Source organism: Moschus berezovskii, chromosome 8 (genome assembly GCF_049115385.1).
Source record: "Moschus berezovskii isolate FMDL1 chromosome 8, NW_MosBer_1.0, whole genome shotgun sequence".
Lineage (NCBI taxonomy): Eukaryota > Metazoa > Chordata > Mammalia > Artiodactyla > Moschidae > Moschus > Moschus berezovskii.
In genome coordinates, this window is record NC_142467.1 from 62,597,394 (window position 1) to 62,618,548 (window position 21,155).

General features: G+C 39.7%; 1 protein-coding gene and 1 pseudogene across 5 annotated transcripts in view; one reads left to right on the forward strand and one right to left on the reverse strand.

The window, feature by feature from the left end:
• Nucleotides 1-3,990: 3,990 nt before the first annotated feature.
• On the reverse strand, nt 3,991-9,993 carry LOC148777078 (uncharacterized; annotated as a pseudogene).
• FAM13B (family with sequence similarity 13 member B) overlaps nt 3,994-21,155 on the forward strand; it is an 82,911-nt gene continuing 65,749 nt past the window's right edge. For all 5 annotated transcript variants that reach the window (XM_055428736.2, XM_055428739.2, XM_055428737.2 and 2 more), the window contains exons 1-4: nt 3,994-4,132; nt 14,618-14,784; nt 16,455-16,646; nt 17,065-17,277. In XM_055428736.2, the coding sequence (XP_055284711.1) occupies nt 16,490-16,646; nt 17,065-17,277 (370 nt within the window). In that variant the 5' untranslated portion in view covers nt 3,994-4,132; nt 14,618-14,784; nt 16,455-16,489. The remainder of the gene's footprint in view (nt 4,133-14,617; nt 14,785-16,454; nt 16,647-17,064; nt 17,278-21,155) is intronic.

Sequence of the window (21,155 nt, forward strand, 5' to 3'; positions counted from 1 at the left end):
TGTTCTGGCAGCAAAGAGGAATGCTGAAACTGCACTGGAATTAGCCTATATTTCTAAGTTTGTTTGGGCAAGAAGTGCATGAGAGCTTCATGTGGACCAGGTGTGGACCATACAAAGTTGCACTAGCCTAAATAGCACCATCAGAAACCAGCCCCCCCCACCCCCCCGCCCTCCTCCAGACACTTTACTTCTATTTGAATGGAAAATACTCCCACTAATTTAGTCGGAGAAGGCAATGGCAAGCCACTCCAGTACTCTTGCCTAGAAAATCCCATGGATGGAGGAGCCTGGTAGGCTGCAGTCCGTGGGGTCGCTAAAGGTCGGACACGACTGAGCGACTTCACTTTCACACGTTGGAGAAGGAAATGGCAACCCACTCCAGTGTTCTTGCCTGGAGAATCCCAGGGACGGGGGAGCCTGGTGGGCTTCCGTCTATGGGGTCACACAGAGTCGGACACGACTGAAGTGACTTAGCAGCAGTAGCAGCAAACTAAATTAGTTTACTGCCACCTACTGGAAAATTGTCAAAATAAATATACGAATCCACAAGGATGATGTGAATGGCGTTCCCTTGGGTAAGAAGTGTATAACCTTGCACAATGTGGGGTGGTCCCAGAGCCACTTACAAATGGGCCAGTATAAGAACTACCTTAGATGCTATCTGACAGGGTTCTAACTGAGAAAAACAGTTTCAAGAGACAAGAAGTTGGAGGTGGGCTTCCATGGTGGCTCAGATGGTAAAGAATCTGCCTGCAATGTGGAGACCCAGGTTCGCTTCCTGGGTCGGGAAGATCCCTTGGAGAAGAGAATGGCTACCCACTCCAGTATTCTTGCCTGGAGAATCCCATGGACAGAGGAGTCTGGCGGACTACAGTGCATAGGTCCAAAGAGTTGGATACGACTGAGTGACTAACATTCACTTTTACCAGATTCTTAGGGATGGAAAGAGAGAGTGAAGAACTGACAGAATAAAATGCTTTTGTTCAGATCAAGGTTACTATGATAACCACCAAAGAATGGAGATGGTAGTGGTTTCTGAAAACCGTCAAGCATCCATTAGAAAAAAAGGCAGCTTTAATCACCTGCCAGGCCGAGTGTGAAACCACCACATGGAAGTAAAAGTTAGAGATTTTCCTGCTCCCCGACCTTTTCCTCTTTCTTCTTCCCTTTCTTGGTTGGTAAGCTGGGAGAGAACAAGAAAGACCAGGCATAACGCCTCTGCAGGGCAAGCAGTGAGCCAGCTGTCCTAAGACGGAAAAGATTCACTCTTCTGTGACTCAATGACCATAGGACTTTCTGTTCCTAATAGGAACCACAGAACTCATGGAACCTGAGTCAGGTATATGACAGATCGACTCCACTGTACAGGTTTAAAGGGATGATGAAATTTAAAAAGAAAGCTTTTTTGTTCTGTTCTTTAAAGTTATACCCCTAAACTCTGTATGTTGAACATATTGATTACTTGTTGTAAACTAGGATCTGGAAAAGATATCTTCCAAGGATATGCTCTTGAGTTTTATGGGAAAAATGGTCTTTGAATCAGTTCATTTGTTGACAGCCCATACTTTGGGAGTAGGGCACATGAATGCAAGGGACTCTCTGTCATCTGGAAGCTTGCAGTCTTGGGTTTCATACTCAAAGTAATGTAACTATTAATGTCAGTTATGTCAACAAGAGCCTGTGTTGCATAGGCAGAGCAGGTTCAGGAGGGTTTTTACTCTAATGATTTCCTCTCCTATGAATTTTTTACTCACTTATGATTAAGCTTTAGAAGCAATCATGTTGCCCCTGTTCTTCAGTCATGGAATCACAGGTAAAGCTTCTATTTAAGATATTTAAAGAGAGATGCAAGATTGAATGCATATAGGCTGCATCTTGATTGGGCTGCTTTGAAACCAGAATCTGCCTGGTCCTCAGTTTGGCAGATTCAGGTACTTACATTTCACTTTACTCAGGCTTAATGAGGCTCTGAAGATTTAATTTGGATAAGACAACTTTATAATTCAACCCAATGGATGGAAGTTGATTTATGAACCATGATGTGAATATACTGAGAAAAACTGTATTGCTAGTATCACTAGTACCAGTCATGTGCTTTGGACAATTGCTTCTTACTGAGTTTGTTGATTTAGTTGAGATTTCCTGAGTGATGGGAAGATTACCTGATGAGTGTGGAATCAGAGCATGGGTCTTTGTGTGTTCTTAAAGGTTATCTTTAACTTGTTTATTAGGATATAAACTCAATGACAGGGCTCTTATTTTCTGATGTATTCTAAGAGAGTAGAATATAATAAGCATTCAGTATTTGTTGAGTGAGACTGAATCTGAACTAAGTTTTTTTAAACTGTTCTGTTAACAGAGAGCCCACAATACATTCTTATTCAGATTCTGCAGGTTCTAGACTCTTTATGGACCCCACCCCTCTCTTATGACAGCATCAACTGGGCATGTGACACTTAGGTGACAGATGGTTTATTTTACTCTCTCTGATGAAATTTGGGAGCCACCCTGTTCTCTGTAACACATTTACAGATCATCTCATATGGTGATTTTTCTTTTCCTTCGTTCCTTTTTTTTTTCTTGGCAAGTCTTTTTCCAGGTTCTAAGAGGTTTCTTCTCTTACATTTTCTGGGTTTCTGTCTTCCAGCTCAGGCAGGTAGGGTAAAAATGAATTGTGGTGGTTTATATTTTCACAGGGGCCTCCCAGATGGCTCAGTGGTAAAGAATCTACCTGCCAATGCAGGAGATGCAGGTTTGATCCCTGGGTCAGGAAGATCCCCTGGAGAAGGAAATGGCAACCCACTCCAGTATTCTTGCCTGGGAAATCCCATGGACAGAGGAACCTGGTGGGCTACAGTGCATGGGGTCGCAGAGTTGGACACGACTTAGCGACTAAACAACATTTTTACTGACACCCAGAGTTCTTTGTGCAGGCGTGGATCTACCTACCCGCTATCAAGGAATCTAAAGGCAGAAAACTGCGTTTTACTCAAAGCCCTTAACAAACTAAAGCAAAAAAAAAAAAAAGAGAGAGAGAGAGACTGGCTGAATATTCATACCTTTGTGAGGGCGGTATGAAGGAAGCAACTGCACGGTCGGTCTGGGTGGCTATGCAAGCAAGTCCAGATTCCCTAGGTTCAGAGAGCTCATTCTTTATGCCTTTCAGCTTTGCCTCTCAAATTCTGGATCAGTATAGGAAACTGTATGTAAGCATATGGTCTCTCGACTTTCATATTCCCCGATGCTTTCGGCACCAAACGCATCTATATTATCTCTGGAGTCTAGGTCGTGTCCTTAAAGGGTGAAGAGAAAGCGTCGGGGTGGACAGAGTCCCCAGTTTAATCTCCATCGCTGAGAAAGAGAACGTGAGTCACCGCTTCAATCTAACCGGAGATTTTCTGTTTAAGTCTCCGCGCTCCTCACCTAGATAAGGGTACCCGGGTTTTTCTGGTTTCCTGCAAAGTGGCATGTTCCCTCTGCAGAGACCAGGAGTGACCTCGGGCTGCGGAATTTGCCCTTCATGACTCTTATGTCCCCTCCCTACTTTCCTCTTCTTTCCAACCTCTCCAGACTGAGGACCCCCTGACACCTCCCTCGGGTCCACGCCCTGCTTCTCAGCTCTAACTCAGGGGCCCAAATTTGGAGTGACGGAACCCCCTTCACCCCACAACCCGGGCTCTATGAGCACAGACTTCAGAACTGCACCCAGCATCTGTGGGGCTTCCCAGCTCTCACTGCGCACTCGCCCCGCCCCCGCCCCCGGGCCCGCCCCGCCCCTCCCACTTACGTCACGTCCGGCCCGGCCCCAGCCCGCCCTGCGCCCTGCGCCCTCCGCCCTCCGCTCTCCTCAGCTTGCTGTTAGGGAGGCTCTGCGCCTCAGTCGCTGCCTCCGTGGCCGCTCCCGCCCCGTCTTCCGCGTCTCCGCCGCCGCCACGGCCGGGGGCACCCGGGGGTCGCCTACCGGGCTGGCCCCGAGCCACAGTCGTCGCCTCAGCCTCCCGCCAGTGGCCGCCACAGGAAGAGGCTCGCCGGTCGCGGAATCACTTGGGGCCTCAGTTCTCGCCCTCTTGCAGTCGCCGCGGGTCCTGGAGAAGCGGCCGCGGCCGGGGAACGGGGCGTCGCGGTTCCAAGGGTAGGTGAACGGGCGGGTACCCCTATCTGCGCATGCGCCGGTCCGGTAGCCGCGGCCCTCACCCCTCTGCCGCCCCCCGGCGCCGTGTCCCACTCGCTGGGTTCTAGGGCTTTGCCCCTTGTGGTGCGTGGGAGACCGGGCAGAGCCCTAAAGGTGCGGCATTCTGTGGAGAGGGCCCCCTTTCTTCTCAAGCAAAATACGGTGAAGCTGTGCCCCTGGCTTCCAGGGGGTGTGGCAGATTCGATATTTTCAGCCGCTGCAGTGCGCGTGAGCGGGTGTGCGTTCTCACCTCCTAGCTCCCCCTAAGTGGAAGGCACAGCTACCCACGCTTGTTTGCTAGCCTCCCCTGCACACCGGACCTGCGCCGCCTCCCTGCCCTTTTCCTTCGTGCTGGGCAGTGAAGTTGATGCAGAAAAAAAAGTATGGTTTAATCCGGGCTCTACTGCGCCCCTTTTTAAGATCACGTGAGATGAGTGGTTGCTTACTTCCTTAAATCGTTCAGAGAATATAGCCAAAATTGGGCTGTTGGTGCACTGGGGACTTGTTTAGAATGCACTCTGCATAGACCAGGCTAGAGAGGATATAGCACTGTCTCAGGGCGCCTGGTTTCTTAGATAAGGTAATGGGAAATTCAGTCAGTTGACACACTTGCCCAGTGGGAAGTTGGTATGCTTCAATTAAAAGTCAATTAAAAACCAAACTGACATTTCATTCGGCTCCCCATTATGCCGTCTAATCAATGAAAAAAGTACCTAAGATTGGGCACTTAGCTTGTTTTCAAGTTGGTGATAATCTAAAAATGGCAACTGGGACCTCAGTAATGCAGATTATGAACGTTAAATAACTGAGGTGCACTTACCTTAAAAGGCGGACATTAAAGGGTGTTATTGAATTACTGACTTTCTGGGTTGATGTGGGGCTGTGTCTTCAACTTTCGTTTTTGTAACCTTGCATGCAATACTTGATGGCCTGGGTGTCTCTCAGGTACTGTGCATTTAGTAAATGCCCGTACTTGTTGAATGGAATTAATGAACTGCTTCTCATTTGTATATCTGTCGGTAGCTTCTTTCTTAATCTCTGCTGCTTTTAAAATTTGGGCCGTATTTTCAACGATTTAATTGTTACCGGTTAGGGATCTGGGACACTTCTTAAACATGGGAAAGATGTAGAAAGGTTTATCATGTCATAAAATTCTTCCTTAGGTGAAGTAAATGTTACATTGTATATGTGTTTTAAACTGCTTATGTACTGTTTTATTTTTTGGTATTAATATGAGTATAGAATTCTCGTATTTTCTATGTCTTTAAATTTTTATTTATTTAAAAAATTAGTAGGCTGTTTTTAGAGAAGTTTTAGGTTCACAAAAAAATTGATCAGAAAGTACAATTTTGTTATATATCTCTTTCCTCCTGAACACAATTTTCCCTACTCTTTATTGTTTTTATTAGAATGCCGTTTGTTTTAGGACAGAGATAATGACTGAAATGAATGTATTGTGCCATGTCAGTTCCCCCCCACCAATAAAACAGCTATTTTTATTATCTATGAATAACCTCAGTCTGTGCATGGCTTCCCTTGTTTAGTTGCTAAGTCATGTCTGACTCTTTTTCAACCTTATGGACTGTAGCCCACCAGGCTCTTCTGTCCTTGGAATTTCCGAGGCAGGAATACTGGAGTGGGTTGCCAAAGCCCCTCCCTCTTCGTTGTACCCTGACTTTAATATTGGAGAACATAATAATGTAAATTGTAGCTATATTTTGAAAAAAATTGTGATAAATGTGTATGATTAAAATTTATCATTTTAACCATTTTTAAGTGTACAATTCAGTGGCATTAAGTACATTCTTAATGTTGTACAACCATTGCCTTCATGGGTGCTCAGTTGTGTCCAGTTGTTTGTGACCCCATGGACTGTAGCCCTACAGGCTCCTTTGTTCATGGGATTTTCCTGGCAGGAATTCTGGAGTGGGTTTCCTCCAGGGGATCTTTCAAACCCAGGGATCGAACCTGCTGCTTCTGCATTGAAGGCTGATTCTTTACATTATAGACTGAGCCACATCATTCCAAAAAAACTGTGAAGGCAGTAATTCCCCATTCCCTCTTCCTTCTAGCCCCTGGTAACTGCTGTTCTACTTTCTGTCTCTATAATTTGCCTGTTCTAGGTACTTTATATAGGTAGAATCAAATAGCATTTGTCCTTTTTTTGTGTTTGGCATATTTCATTTAGTATGCTTTTCGAGGTTCATTCATATTGTAGTGTGTATCAGAATTTCTTTCCCTTTTAAGATTGGATAATGTATTCCATCGTGTGTATATACAACATTTTGTTTATCCATTCATCTCTTGATGAGTATTTGGATTGTTTCTACTTTTTGGCTTTTGTGAGTAATGCTGCTGTGAATGTTGGTGTACAAGTATCTGTTTAAGTCCTTGCATTTGATTATTTTAGGTAAATACCTAGGAGTGAAGTTGCTGATAATTCTGTGTTTAACTTTTTGAGGAATATCTAAACTGTTTTCCAGGACTGCTGCACCATTTTACATTCCCATTTAGCAATGCACAAGGGTTCCAATTTCTCTCTATCTCTTCAGCAGTTGTTACTTCCCTTTGTTTGTTGGTTTATTTGGTAATAGCCATCCTAATGGGGGTGAACAGGTATCTTATTGTGGTTTTGATTTGCATGTCCATAAGACTGATGCTGAACATTTTTTCATCTGTATATCTTTGGAGAAATATGTTTAAGCCCTTTGCTTAATTTTAAAAATTGAGTTTGTTTCTTGTTGAGTTACTTTGAAAAAGTCATTTTGTAAATGATTTAAATCTTTTATCTGAAAACTTTAATGGTTCTTAAAAATGAATGAAATACTGAAATTTAAAAAAATAGAAATTGGGGAATTCCCTGGTGGTCCAGTGATTAGGACTCCGTGCTTCCACTGAAGGAGGCATTGGTTTGATTCCTGGTTGGGAAACTAACATCCTACATGCCACAAGACACGGCCAAAAAAAAGGTGGGGGGGGAGGGCGGGAAATTTCTGTTTACGGATGGATAAACAGCGAAGAGATTTTTCATCTGAAAAAGGTTTCCAATTATTTAGTAAGTCAGTGTATTAAAACGATATCAATTAGGTATATATCAAGATGGAGAACTTCTATAATCTCAGCATTACAAAGGTGAAGCATCAAATGAAGATCCTATCCTATCCAATGAGTAGGGTTAATGCTCTTGAACTTTCCTTTCTTTATATTTTGTTGACATAGCTAGGAGCAGAGGAGGGGATTACGGTGGAGAAAAAGAAAGTGTAGTATGTACACATGAACTTGACCTGAAGCAATGTTCTCCAGGTGATGCAGTAGGCTTGTATGTGGGGTGGTTCACTTTGGGACCTTATAGAAGAGCTGACTTTGATTGGAAATGGGAATAATGAAGGATTTTTAAAATAGAATGTTGTAAAGGTGGGTTTAATGCACCAACTCATAATCACATAGTACACGAGATGGATATGAATTGTAATGGTATGAAGGATAATTCGTTATCAGATTTATTTATTCACTCACTGGATATTTATTTTTCTTTTTCTAAATGTAAGATACACGAAGGAGCAAAACCAGAGCAGTTACCAGATGATAGTTGTATAACCATACATTTACTAGACATTGAATTATTAACTTGAAAAGAGTGAATTTTATGATATGTAAATTACACCTTAATAAAGCTGTTTTTTTTAAAAAAGCAACCCACCAGTGGACTCTAAGGAACTTATGTATTCTCTTGGGGGAAAGAGACTAAACAGATACAGAAGAGGATATATAATAAAACTTATGATGAATGTTTTGGAGCTGAGGAATAACGTGCCCTAAGAAAATTAACAGGGGATATCATTAGGTTAGATGGGTTGGAGAACCCCCTCCAAGAGTGAGACTTGAGTAAGAGTGGAAGATGAGAAAGAGGAAGTAAGGGACAGTGTTTGGGGTAAATGAACCAGCATGTATAAAAGCCTTAGGTTGAGGGATGTGCAGTGGGTTGACAAGATAATTTAATGAAATTTATTAGATTTCTACTAGAGAAGTAAATACCCTAAATCTTTTTGGTTGAGTTTTTACCTAACTTCAGTATATTTTTTCTTCAGTATATATATATTTTTTCTTTTCAGTATATTATAAAAGAATAATTCTATTCTCTTTGGTTTTAAGCATTTTTCAGATAAATGTATGTCTGGTTTCAGTTATTGCCCTTTTCTGAAATGGAAAAATGGAAAAACTTGAATTGTTTACTTAAAATATGTATTTTTGATTTTGTATATCAGGCTGTTGTTCTATGTAATTGAAAAGGAAAAGTGAAAATAAAGCTCATATCACTTGCTGATTGACATAGTAGGTGCTTAATATTTGGGGGGAAGACTAGGGGGAGGTCCTTTTTTGGATACCAGTCAATCTACCTCCCAATGCAGGAGACTCAGAAGATGCGGTTCGATCTCTTGAGTCGAAGATTCCCTGGAGGAGGAAATGGCAACCCGCTCCAGTATTCTTGCCTGGAAAATTCCATGGACAGAGGAGCCTGGTATGCTACAGTCCATGGGATCACAAAGAATTGGACACGACTGAGCACCACACACACACACACACACACAGTGGATTAAAAATTTGGAAAAGTGAAGGAGCTCAAATTTAGGATCAGATAAGAAAATATTTTTATGTTAAAAGCAGACTATATTGTGGTTCATTGTAGAATCACTTTTGAAACTAATAATTTCAAAAGATACATATACAAGTGTTGGCATAATGATTTTTGAATAGCAAGTACAGAATATTTGCTTTATGAATTACCTTTATGAAGTATCATTTCATACATTTCAGTAAAACTTCAGACAGTATTTTCAGTGTTGGCTGCAGTCATTGTTGTCTAAAAGAGCATCAACTAAAAGGCAGCAGACTAAGTTCTACTCACTGTTTTGGTGACTTACTCACTAGTCAAGTGACTTTAAATCAGTTTCTTCAGCTCTCTGAAATTTTTTTTTGTTATTCTTCTGAGAAAGAAAATGATAATCTACTATGCTTATTTCACAGGGGATGGTTGTGAAGATTCAGTTGGATAGTGAACTGGAAAGTATACCAGAAATGATAGCATCATTTCAGGTATTAGAGTTCTGCTGTTGTATAATATTCACAACCTGGGAAACAAAGTTGAAATCATATTTTTTTTCCTCTCAAAGTTCATAATAAAGTGGAAAAGACATACAAGAAACAAGTATAATCAGTGCTTTTTTGTTTGTATGACACTCTTGCCCCATACCCCCCCAGCAATATTTACACAGGTCTGTGCAAAAAGAGAGAAATGTTCTGCTCTCAAGGGATCCATTTGGTTAGATAGAACAAGTTGTGAAATTACTTCCAATGGTTAAAAAAAAAAAAGTATTATAGTTTGGTATTAAAGAGCAGCAAGAAATGATATGCTAGTCTTAAGACTATACTCATTAGTAGGCCCAAGGTGAGCATGTTTTCAGTGGAGGAAAATGAAAGGTGAAAAGTTACTAGAATGGAGGAGTCCTGAAGAGTCAACATTTGTCACAGTTGATATCATCTGCATGATAATTGACTAAAATGTGTTCTCTTTAATGCATATATGCTTTCTCAGATATTTTGTGTCATCTTCTAAATTGTAGAGCTATTTTTTGTTTGTTTTTTTGAAAGGCTTGGTCATGTTGGTACTTAGTCGGAAGAGCTAATTTAACATTTACTCACTTTGACTTAGTAGAAAATCATGCTAAAATAGTAACCAGTGACCTTGGAGTGCATGTAAAGGAATTTTTGGGGAGCCAGCTTGCTCCAGCACGTTACAGACTTACCCTTTCATGCGGAGACATCATTTAAAGTGTCACATTTTCTCATGCTTTAGTATTAAACATCACTCCAGCACTCTAACCTGTGTTTCATGTACTGTTATGTGAACTTTATAAAACGCGATATGACTACTGATGAATATATTAAAAGGTCATCCTTTGAGGAAGTTTCTTCATCTATCTTGGGGACTAACTTCAGGTACCTTATGGTTTCCTTGGCTTTTTGAATCAGATTTGTGGCTTATTTCCAAGTAGATGTGAGAGTAAACCTTTTTGTCTGTATAATGCTGCTCATTTTAGTGTTCTAGTTTCTTAAGACTTAAATTACTTCCATTAGATTTGGAGTTAGATCCAGCAGCACATTCTAGCATCATCATTTACAAATTTTGAAGTTTAGCTCAGTGCCTTGAGGCTCAGTACCTGTAAAAGGGGAATAGTGCATTTTATATAAAAAATCAGCATTTTTTAGGTATGAGAAATAACGTATGAAGTGCTTATAGATATAAATCAGACTTTCTTTTCATTCTTTTAAAAAATTATAGCTGATTTACAGTATTATTAGTTTCAGATATACAACATAGTAATTGTTGTATTTTTATATATTATAAAGTTATTATAAAGTGCTTTTCTTTCTTGATTTAATTATCTTTGATTATTGCTGGAAGGAGGTATGGCAGCCACTTTTGATGTTTCATTTAGTTTTTACTCACTTAAGGAGATGTTCAGTTTTTATTTATCTTCTTAACTTTGAATAGCCAGTGTTGTTCTTATTTATGCTTCTTCTTTATGTCTTTATTCAACGTATATTTTAAACTTTAAATTATGTGTTAGGGATTCTATGAGGCTATACAAAGATGAAGTGACAGGGTTGCTACCTACAAGGTCCTCTCTTGAAAAAAAGAGACAGACATATTTTTAGATTCTATGGGATCATTGCTAAAAGGGTAAGAAACACAATAGGAGTAAAAGAGAAGAACTGTCTGCCTCAGGAAGTCACAGAGGGTTTGACAGAGGAAGTAAAGTTGAGACTTGATGGTGAATTGGAAGTTTGATGTACAAGATGGAATTTGTCATGGTGTTGAGTTAGGGCTCCAAGACAGAAAACAGAATGCATGCACAGCTTGGTAGGTGTGGATTGTGAATTTCAGGTAGTTAAATATTGTTGGAGAGTAGAGTGAGGTGGAGGAATGTCAAGAAAGGGGATTTTAGGTGAAGTACTTGTAGGCCATGCAATAAGAGTTTGCAGTCTGTGGTGTATGTCAGAGGTTCATAAAACTTTGTATGTATTACAGTCACTCAAAGAGCTGATTAAACATACAGAGGCCCAGGCCAGGTTCTCATGGATGCTAGATTGGGGTTGTGGCTATATACTGAATATCTGTATATTGAATAAACCCTTCCTCATCCCCAGATGAAGTTAGGAAACAAGTGCTGTAGGTCGCTGGTCTCAAAAGTGAGGTGCTGGCACTTTGAATGGGCAGGATGATCTGTTAAAATGTGTGTGGAGGTGGAGGAATACAATTACATTTCTGTTTATTTTTAATGTTAATTTTTTTTTCTTTTGCTGAGTCGTGCTGCAAGTAGAATTCTAGTTCCCTGATCAGGAATCAAACTAATGCCTCTTGGGTGGAAGTGCAGAGCCCTGACCACTAAACTGCTCGAGAATTACCTTTAAAAATGTTATTATAGTGTATGTTTATTATGTTCATAATATCTTAGGGTATTCAATATTTTATCTTAGATATACACATACATGTATGAGAGGTATGGTCATAATCTTTTTCCTGATTGAAAAATTGGAGCCCAGGGCTCTAGGCATTGGAAAACAATTGAGGAATTTTGTGCAGGGAATTCAGGTTAGATTTGAGAATTGAGGATATCAGTAAGGAGAATAGATGAGGGGACTTAGTCACAGGGGATTTTATCTCCCTTTGTCTTCCTTACTTTTCTTCTGATTTAAAAGTTTGAAATCATGTAGAAATTATTATAAAATAATTTTGAAATTATTATAAAATAATTGACTGTGGCCATGAAACCTTTTTGAGAGTTACTCAAAAGTAACCAGTCTATTTACTAACAGATTTTCTCTAGGGGCAACGAGTTTTTAGGTGAATACTTTGAATAAAAGAGGGGTAAATGAGCTGTCTCAAGGTGAAATGTCTTGTTTAGTGGGTTGCAGTTTGTAAAATATATGTGTTGCATCTAGCACCATTATTTGGCGAGTGTGGTTATATACAATATACTTGATTTCATTGCTCACTGTAGTTTTATGAAATCACGGAGGAGGGTTGGTTGGTTATTAGACGTCTTGTCCCTGAAGTTAATCTCTCTAAAAGATCTTATATAACTTTGAAGTTGTTTTTCATGTAAGAGACTACATGTTTTAGCAGGCATTTCAGGATGTTTTGGAAGTAATCATCTACTAACCATTTGTCGTGGGAATGTGGTTTTCCTTCCCTTCCGTTTTTAATGTTCCTCCTGGAGGTATATGTTACTATTAACACATTTTTGAAAACCACACTGTATAATAATACTCCTCTGCTTACCTAAACCCTCTTGAGTAGAGACCTGCAGTGTACTGAGCTTATTAGAAGATTTTACATAGATTTTTAGAATTTACAGAAGATAATGAGACCAAATATTAAACACATTGCCAAACAGGTTTTCCCCGCCCTCTGTCTTTCCACAGCTGGCCTTTTAACAGTATGTAAAGGAGAGAAAGAAATTTATTTTCTTTCTAATGCATGCATGGATTTTCTCAGTAAAATGTAACGTGTGTAGGTATTTTTTATAAAAGGAAACAACTGTGGAACATTCTGAAAGAGATGGGAATACCAGACCACCTGACCTGCTTCTTGAGAAACCTGTATGCAGGTCAGGAAGCAACAGTTAGAACTGGACATGGAACAACAGACTGGTTCCAAATAGGAAAAGGAGTACGTCAAGGTTGTATATTGTCACCCTGCTTATTTAACTCGTATGCACAGTAAATCATGAGGAATGCTGGGCTGGAAGAAGCACAAGCTGGAATCAAGATTGCTGGGAGAAATATCAATAACCTCAGGTATGCAGATGACACCACCCTTATGGCAGAAAGTGAAGAGGAATTCAAAAGCCTTTTGATGAAAGTGAAAGAGGAGAGTGAAAAGTTTGGCTTGAAGCTCAACATTCAGAAAACGAAGATCATGGCATCTGGTCCCATCACTTCATGGGAAATAGATGGGGAAACAGTGGAAACAGTGTCAGACTTTATTTTCTTGGGCTCCAAAATCACTGCAGATGGTGATTGCAGCCATGAAATTAAAAGACGCTTACTCCTTGGAAGGAAAGTTATGACCAACCTAGATAGCATATTAAAAAGCAGAGACATTACTTTGCCAACAAAAGTCCGTCTAGTCAAGGCTATGGTTTTTCCCGTGGTTATGTATGGATGTGAGAGTTGGACTGTGAAGAAAGCTGATCGCCAAAGAATTGATGCTTTTGAACTGTGGTGCTGGAGAAGACTCTTGAGAGTCCCTTGGACTGCAAGGAGATCCAACCAGTCCATTCTGGAGGAGATCAATCCTGGGTGTTCATTGGAAGGACTGATGCTAAAGCTGAAACTCCAATACTTTGGCCACCTCATGCGACGAGTTGACTCACTGGAAAAGAGTCTGATGCTAGGAGGGATTGGAGGTGGGAGGAGATGGGGACGACAAAGAATGAGATGGCTGGATGGCATCACCGACTGGATGGACATGAGTTTGAATGAACTCCGGGAGCTGGTGATGGACAGGGAGGCCTGGCGTGCTGTGATTCATGGGGTCGCAAAGAGTCGGACACGACTGAGCGACTGAACTGAACTGAAGGCTTAGTGACATGGAAGCTGTTCAGGATCACATCTACAGAGCTGATATTTGAACATGCACCTTTCTGGTGCTGTGTTTACACGTTGCATGTGCGCTTTCTAGTTCTGGTTGGAAAACTCTTTTCCAGCATGCACTATTGCCTCTTCAAATTAGAAAGTGCGAACTACTGTATTGTGGATAACAAGATGTTTCTTGTATACAGAGTGAAGTATGTAAGTGTGGTACCAAGCTTAAACTCGTGTCTTTCACTCTGATCTAAAATGCTTCCATGTTTAGTTCTGAGTATATGAGTAAGGATGGAATAGAACTGGGTGGATGTGTGTGTGTGCGCGTGCACAAATGAAGGATCCATTGAAGAAAAATGTACTATGAGAATGGTGTAATCCCTGAAGATGTGTGCTGTCAAAGATTGTCCTGTGCAATGAGTTTGTTTACCTTTAGCAGAAAGATTCATACCCAGGTTAGCCATCATAATTTGAAACCTTGTGTAAGATTTTGCCTCTTGTTCTCAGACAGATTTTTTAAAAAATTGTTTATCTATGTGGCTGCATCGGGTCTTAGTTGTGGCATGCGGGATCTAATTCCCTGACCAGGGACTGAATTCAGGCCCCCTGCATTGGGAGTTTGCAGTCTTAGCCACTGGACCACCAGGGAAATCTGTCTCAGACAGATTTTTTTTAGGCAGAAGAATGCTTTTTGTTTTAGGCGCCTTCCTGAATAGATTCACTGCTTATTCTAGTCTTTTCTCACAGTTAAAGATGTTATAAGAAATTAAAAGAATTGTTTTTTTTTTCTTCTAGATTAACTGCTGAAGTACTGATCGAGTTCTGCGTTTCTTCAATGAGGAACTATAGGCTGATCTTCTGCCATAATCTCAAACAGCCATAAATGACAAAAGAATGCTTGCTCAGTGAGGGTAGCTGGTGCAGAAACCATTTTTTAAACTTAGGTGTTTAAGTACTCAAAGGTAAGTTTTCACAATGGTAATTATCCCACGCTTATATATCCAAAGAGATTTTAGAATTAATTTCCTATTCCTTCTATTGAATTGTTAACTTCAGGTTTTGTAATTATTAGCTGACATCAGATGTGTTAAAGAATGGAGTTTGCTTGTCTGAAACTGTTTACATTTATGGCATTTTGCTGTCCCTAAGTTAATTTTTATTATTTATATAAGTTTCATTTGTTCTCCAGTGGGTTTACCTTTTATACATATGGACATATATATAAACATTTATTTGTGTAAACTTTTAGAATATTGAGCTTTTTTTTGTTTTGCTCTTATCTTTCTCTTGTAGCGTGTCTCTGGGGTGATGAAAAAAGCTCAGTTGGTGTCCTTTTGTTCATTATCAGCTTTTGGAAAAAGGTTTTCTTTCCTTTATCCATATAAAGTAATAAATTTTTATTTCGTTTTTATTTTTTATTCCTTTGGCCATGCTACATGGATTGTGGGATCTTAGTTTCCGGACCAAGGATTGAAACCACACCCTCAGCAATGAAAGCACAGAGTTGTAACCACTGGACCACCAGGGAATTCCCATAAATGATTATTTTAGAAAATGAATATTTATTGAGACTATTTGTTCTTTGATGATTCAGAAATTGGAAACATTTTTTTTGCCCACTGATTCTTTATTGATCACAAGTCTACAGAGTTAAGATGAATAATTTATTTCTTCTGAGCTAGATAAGACTGTGGAAGTTTTTCTTTTGAATAATTATAAAGCAGCAGGATTGATAAAAGAACATTCTCACTAAAGGTAGATAGATGCCTAGAGCTGAAGAATTTCCTTTGTTTATAAAAACATTATGGCTGCTCTGTCATGTAGAAATAAGAACTGGTTAATCTTGTTCTTATTAGCCTATCATTAAAAAAAAAAGATTCTCTCCTGTTAGGTTGCTTATGAATTGAGTGGTTAGATGAGCTTCAAATACCAGAGTCCAGAAATGATTAGGTTTGATCTTTTACTTGTATCATTATTAAGCTTGTTCAGTAAGGTCTTATTGGTGCAAAATTTACCCCTTAATTTGTCTTTGAGACATTAATATCCTTTGTGAAGTTCAGTGATCAGTTTTGCCATTGTTTGATAGATAGGCAGTCATGGCATGGCATTAGTATTGGCTTCCCTGGTGGCTCAGCTGGTAAAGAATCTGCCTGCAGTGCATGAGATCCCAGTTTGAGTCCTGGGTCAGGAAGATCTGCTGGAGAAGGGATAGGCTACCCCATGCCACTGTTCTTGGGCTACCCTGGTGACTCAGCTGGTAAAGAATCTGCCTGCAATGTGGGAGACCTGGGCTCGATCCCTAGGTTGGCAGGATTCCCTGGAGAAGGGAAAGGCTACCCATCCCAGTATTCTGGCCTGGAGAATTCCATGGACTGTATAGTCCACGGAATCACAAAGAGTCAGACACGACTGAGCAGCTTTCACTAAAGCGAGCATTCAGAACTGACTTCCCATAGTAGAGAAAATGCTTAGATGATTGTATTGAGCTTCAGTTGTAGAACACAGTATGGGCCTGGTAACTGGAACATATTTAATAGATAACAAACAGGTGCAAAGCCTTCTTCTTTAATGTATTTAGTCATATTGCCACCAGTTAATCATTATAGTCTTTTTTTTTCCTTTCATTTGGCAGAACAGACAGCTTTGATTTCTGGCTGCAAAAAAGATATGAGGAAGAGCTCCTCCCCTTCCTTGAGTAACTGCAACTCCGTTCTTGCTAACAAAATATTTGGAATTCCACTTGATGAGCTGCAGCAGGGAGGACATCCAGACAATGAGGTTCCGTTCATAGTCCGCCATGTAGTGGACTATATTGAGGAACATGGTATATATTTCCTTACTTTGAGGGCTAGCCTTTGTTTTAATAGACACAACTTACCCTTTTTGACCTTGGATTATTTTTTTCCTCGGTACTCAGTGTCCAAAACATTGTGAGGAAAACTGAATTCTTTTTTTTTAGTGTGTCTTTCACTTAAAGTCATATATTCAGGTATGCCTGATTTAGAGCATACTTTAGTGGGAGGGATGATAATATTTTTTAACAAATATAAGAGGGTGGGATAAAGTAGAATATCCCTCAAGACAGGGGCAGTTTGTGTTTTTAGGTGTGTGATTTGAACGTGTTCAGCCCAATCAGGGGAGACAAGAATGGCTTTCTGAAAGTATGAATATTTTAAGTTCATTGGAGAATAAATATATATGGTAGTTGAAACTTACTTAATTTTTGCCTTGAACTAATGTAGGAGGTCTGGAGCAACAAGGACTTTTTCAAGTCAATGGAAATGCTGAGACAGTGGAGTGGCTTCGGCAGAGATACGACAGTGGAGAAGAGGTGGATTTGGTTAAGGAAGCAGATGTTCCCTCAGCTATTAGTCTTCTTAGGTTTTTCCTTCAAGAACTTCCTGAACCTGTTATCCCTGGCAGTTTGCATATTCACTTGATGCAACTTTCTCAAGGTAACATAACCTGAATCTTATCAATCAGTCACTTAACATTTAATTTCAAAATCTTTATCTTTTAGAAATCTTGACATGTAAGCAGTAATTATAGTAGTTTTGAGAATAATTTCTTAAGTTCCCATTTGAATACATATGCTCTTTGGGGCTGTATTGTCTAGTTAAAGGAATGGCAGCCTCTTAGATTCCTATAGTGCTGTTTACTTTTTATGATTAGTCTTAGTGAGCCTAAGATACAAGATGAGAAGAAGGAAAAGCAGGAGACAAGAACAAAGAGAAAGAAAGAAGGAACAACAACAAAAGATGTGTGGCAGAATGTCCCATAATAGCCAGTGATGTTGGTTAGTGGTGATGTTACTATGTTTATCCTTGGTTTGATTGAATATTCTAGCAAAAACCAGAAGACAGCTTTGATTCTAAGTTTGGACTATACCTAAAACTTGTTCTTGGACACCTGCCTGAAGGAAAGTAAAAGTCTCTCAGTTGTGTCCAATTCTTTGCTACCCCATGATAAAATACCAAATTGGACATCAGATTGCAAACCAAATAAAGAAATTCATTTGTCTCTGTTGGGTTAGTTTTTTGGTGGTGACTAAAAGTAGGGCTTAGCTGGGATGGACAAGAAAAATAAAACTAGAGATATGCAGAAAGGTAAAAGAACCAAGAAGCGAGGAGATGCTTCTGTTTCTTGAGCCAGATGGTATTCATGTGTATATAATAGTGTGACATGTTTCATGACACAGGAAAATTTATGAAGTTGACATGTAATACAGTTGACTCTTGAACGACATGGGTTTGAAATTACATATTTTTTCAATAAATTTGTACTACGTGATCTACAGTTGGTTGAATCGACACATGCAGAACTGTGGACTTGGTGGACTTGCTGTAACGTTATACACGACTTTTCAATGATGTGGAGGGTTGTCACCCCAACCCCTGTGTTGTTCAGGGATCAACTGTATTATACATTTCTTTGGATTTTTAAAAAAATTTATTTATTTTAGTTGGAGGCTAATTACGTTACAATATTGTAGTGGTTTTTGACATACATTGATATGAGTCTGCCCTGGGTGTACATGTGTTCCCCATCCTGAATCCCCCTCCCACCTCCCTCCCCGTCCCATACCTCTGGGTCATCCCAGTGTACCAGCCCTGAGCACCGTGTCTCATTCATCGAACCTGGACTGGCGATCTGTTTCATATATGATAATATACATGTTTCAATGCTATTCTCTCAGATCATCCCACCCTCACCTTTTCCCACAGAGTCCAAAAGTCTGTTCTTTACATCTGTGTCTCTTTTGCTGTCTCGCATATAGTGTTATCATTACCATCTTTCTAAATTCCATATATATGTGTTAGTATACTGTATTGGTGTTTTTCTTTCTGGCTTACTTCACTCTGTATATTTTTTCTGGCTTTTCTTTGTATTGTGGAATCTCTCTAATTTTTTGAAATGGAACTTCTAGAGAAATTCAGTGATAGTAAGAAATTATAACTGCTTCCTTAATCCCTACTTGCTGTGAGAGCTGGACATTTTGTTTGTATATATCCTTAAGTTGTGTATGGTTAGAAGAGGAAGATTTCCTTTTGAGAGTATTTTTCCATTTTTTCTTAAATTTATTATTATTTTTTTAAATTTAAAAGCAAGCCTAAGTTATTAGATGCCTCTTATTTATGTGTTAAAAGTCAATACAAAGATAATTTATGATCCTCTTACGTATGTTTTTCTCTATACAGCTAGATGATAGAGCTCATTTTATACTTGATTTATTCAGGAATGGTTAGCCTGATTCAGTTTTGTTTCTTTATTATGCCATTTGGATCAAAGAACAGGTTTCAGAATAAAGTATCAATATCATTATCTTTTTTCAAAGTGTAATTTTCTTTTTTTGTCCCAAGAAATATTGTTTTGAATTTCTGAATCTATTTCAAATTTCTTTTCTTGGAAGTAGGAATTTTTTCAGATGTTTATATTGAGTCACCTAATAAGCATTTTTGCACTCATTAAATATATATAATGAAACTGATGTGTTATGAGTTTTTTGAGCTCTTTTTATGTCTTTAGAGCCATTCATTTTTATTTTTATAATGATAGGATTCCATTTTCCCTGTGTTGTAGAATTGTAGACAGGTCTGTTCTAAGAATCTGATAACCTTTCAGTTTTGACTGAAAAGTTATAAATGAATAAGTGGAATAAGATTTAGTGATAATAAAGTTACTGCCTCTCACTGATGCTACCAGTCAGAAGCTGTTTTGTCAGTGAGGTTGTCATTTTCACTGTTACTCATTTTAAAGTATGACAGTATCATGTACTGTGTTACTTAATGGAGTTACAGTATGCTGCTGCTGCTAAGTCACTTCAGTCGTGTCCGACTCTGTGTGACCCCACAGACAGAAGCCCACCAGGCTCCCCCGTCCCTGGGATTCTTCAGGCAAGAACACTGGAGTGGGTTGCCATTTCCTTCTCCAATGTGTGAAAGTGAAAAGTGAAAGTGAAGTCGCTCAGTTGTGTCCAACCCTTAGTGACCCCATGGAGTGCAGCCTACCAGGCTCCTCCATCCATGGGATTTTCCAGGCAAGAGTACTGGAGTGGTTTGCCATTGCCTTCTCCGGAGTTACAGTATATATCTTACTAATTATTCTATGTCAGTATTCACTTGTGAAGGAATTTAAGATGTGCAGAAATGCTTTTGGCCTGTTTTCAGAAAACCACCATTCTCCGTTGCCCATGTACATAACCATTAGCACACACCCACATGCATGCACACGCACCCATATAAGACACCCATTTCTTTAATAGCTATGCAGATAGGTGTGGCGGTACTTGAGGTGATACTTGTATTTCTATTGTAATAAAATCTATTTGTTTATTCTTTAATCATTCATTTGGGAAGGTGTCTGGGTCTCTGTACAAAACTCTCCATTTATCGTAGGTAACTTAAGTTAATATTTTAATTGATGTTCACAAATAGATGAAATTAGTGCTTTTAAGGTCACGGAGGAAGCATTTTTCCAGTTGCATTTGAGTTAGTGTTTTCTTTTTTTAAAGAGTGGTTTTCGTTTTCTGTGGCAGCAAAGTGATGTGGTGTGATGTGGTGTGATCTTTAATTTAGACCAGTATTTCACAACCTTGGTACTCCTGATATTTTGGGCTAGGTAATTCTTTAGTATAGGGGCTATCCTTGAATTTTAAGATATTCAGTAGAATTCCGGGTCTCTTGTCTACTAGATCCACTGGTACCCCTTTCCCCCAGGTTATGACAATCATTCCATTCATTGTCAGTGTTATCAGCCATTGGTTTAGCTCATGATAGCTTGTCCAGTTGTTTATACATCATATTTTGGTAGAAAACACAATTCACAGTTCTGTGGATTTGTTGTTACATTAAAAAAAAAACTGTTAATGCTTAAAAGATTTTCTAGTCAGGGGAATCTTCTTTGATATGTACATATATTTTTCCTGGTTATGATTTAACTAGGTAGTAGGCTTAAAATTGGAGAAAGCAATGGCAAGCCACTCCAGTACTATTGCCTAGAAAATCCCATGGATGGAGGAGCCTGGTAGACTGCAGTTCGTGGGGTTGCTAAGGGTCGGACACGACTGAGCGACTTCACTTTCACTTTTCACTTTCACACATTGGAGAAGGAAATGGCAACCCACTCCAGTGTCCTTGCCTGGAGAATCCCAGGGACGGGGTAGCCTGGTGGCCTTCCGTCGATGGGGTCACACAGAGTCGGACACGACTGAAGTGACTTAGCAGCAGGCTTAAAATGGCAACCCACTCTGGTACTCTTGCCTGGAAAATCCCATGGACGGAGGAGCCTGGTGGGCTGCAGTCCATGGGGTCACTAAGAGTCGGACACGACTGAG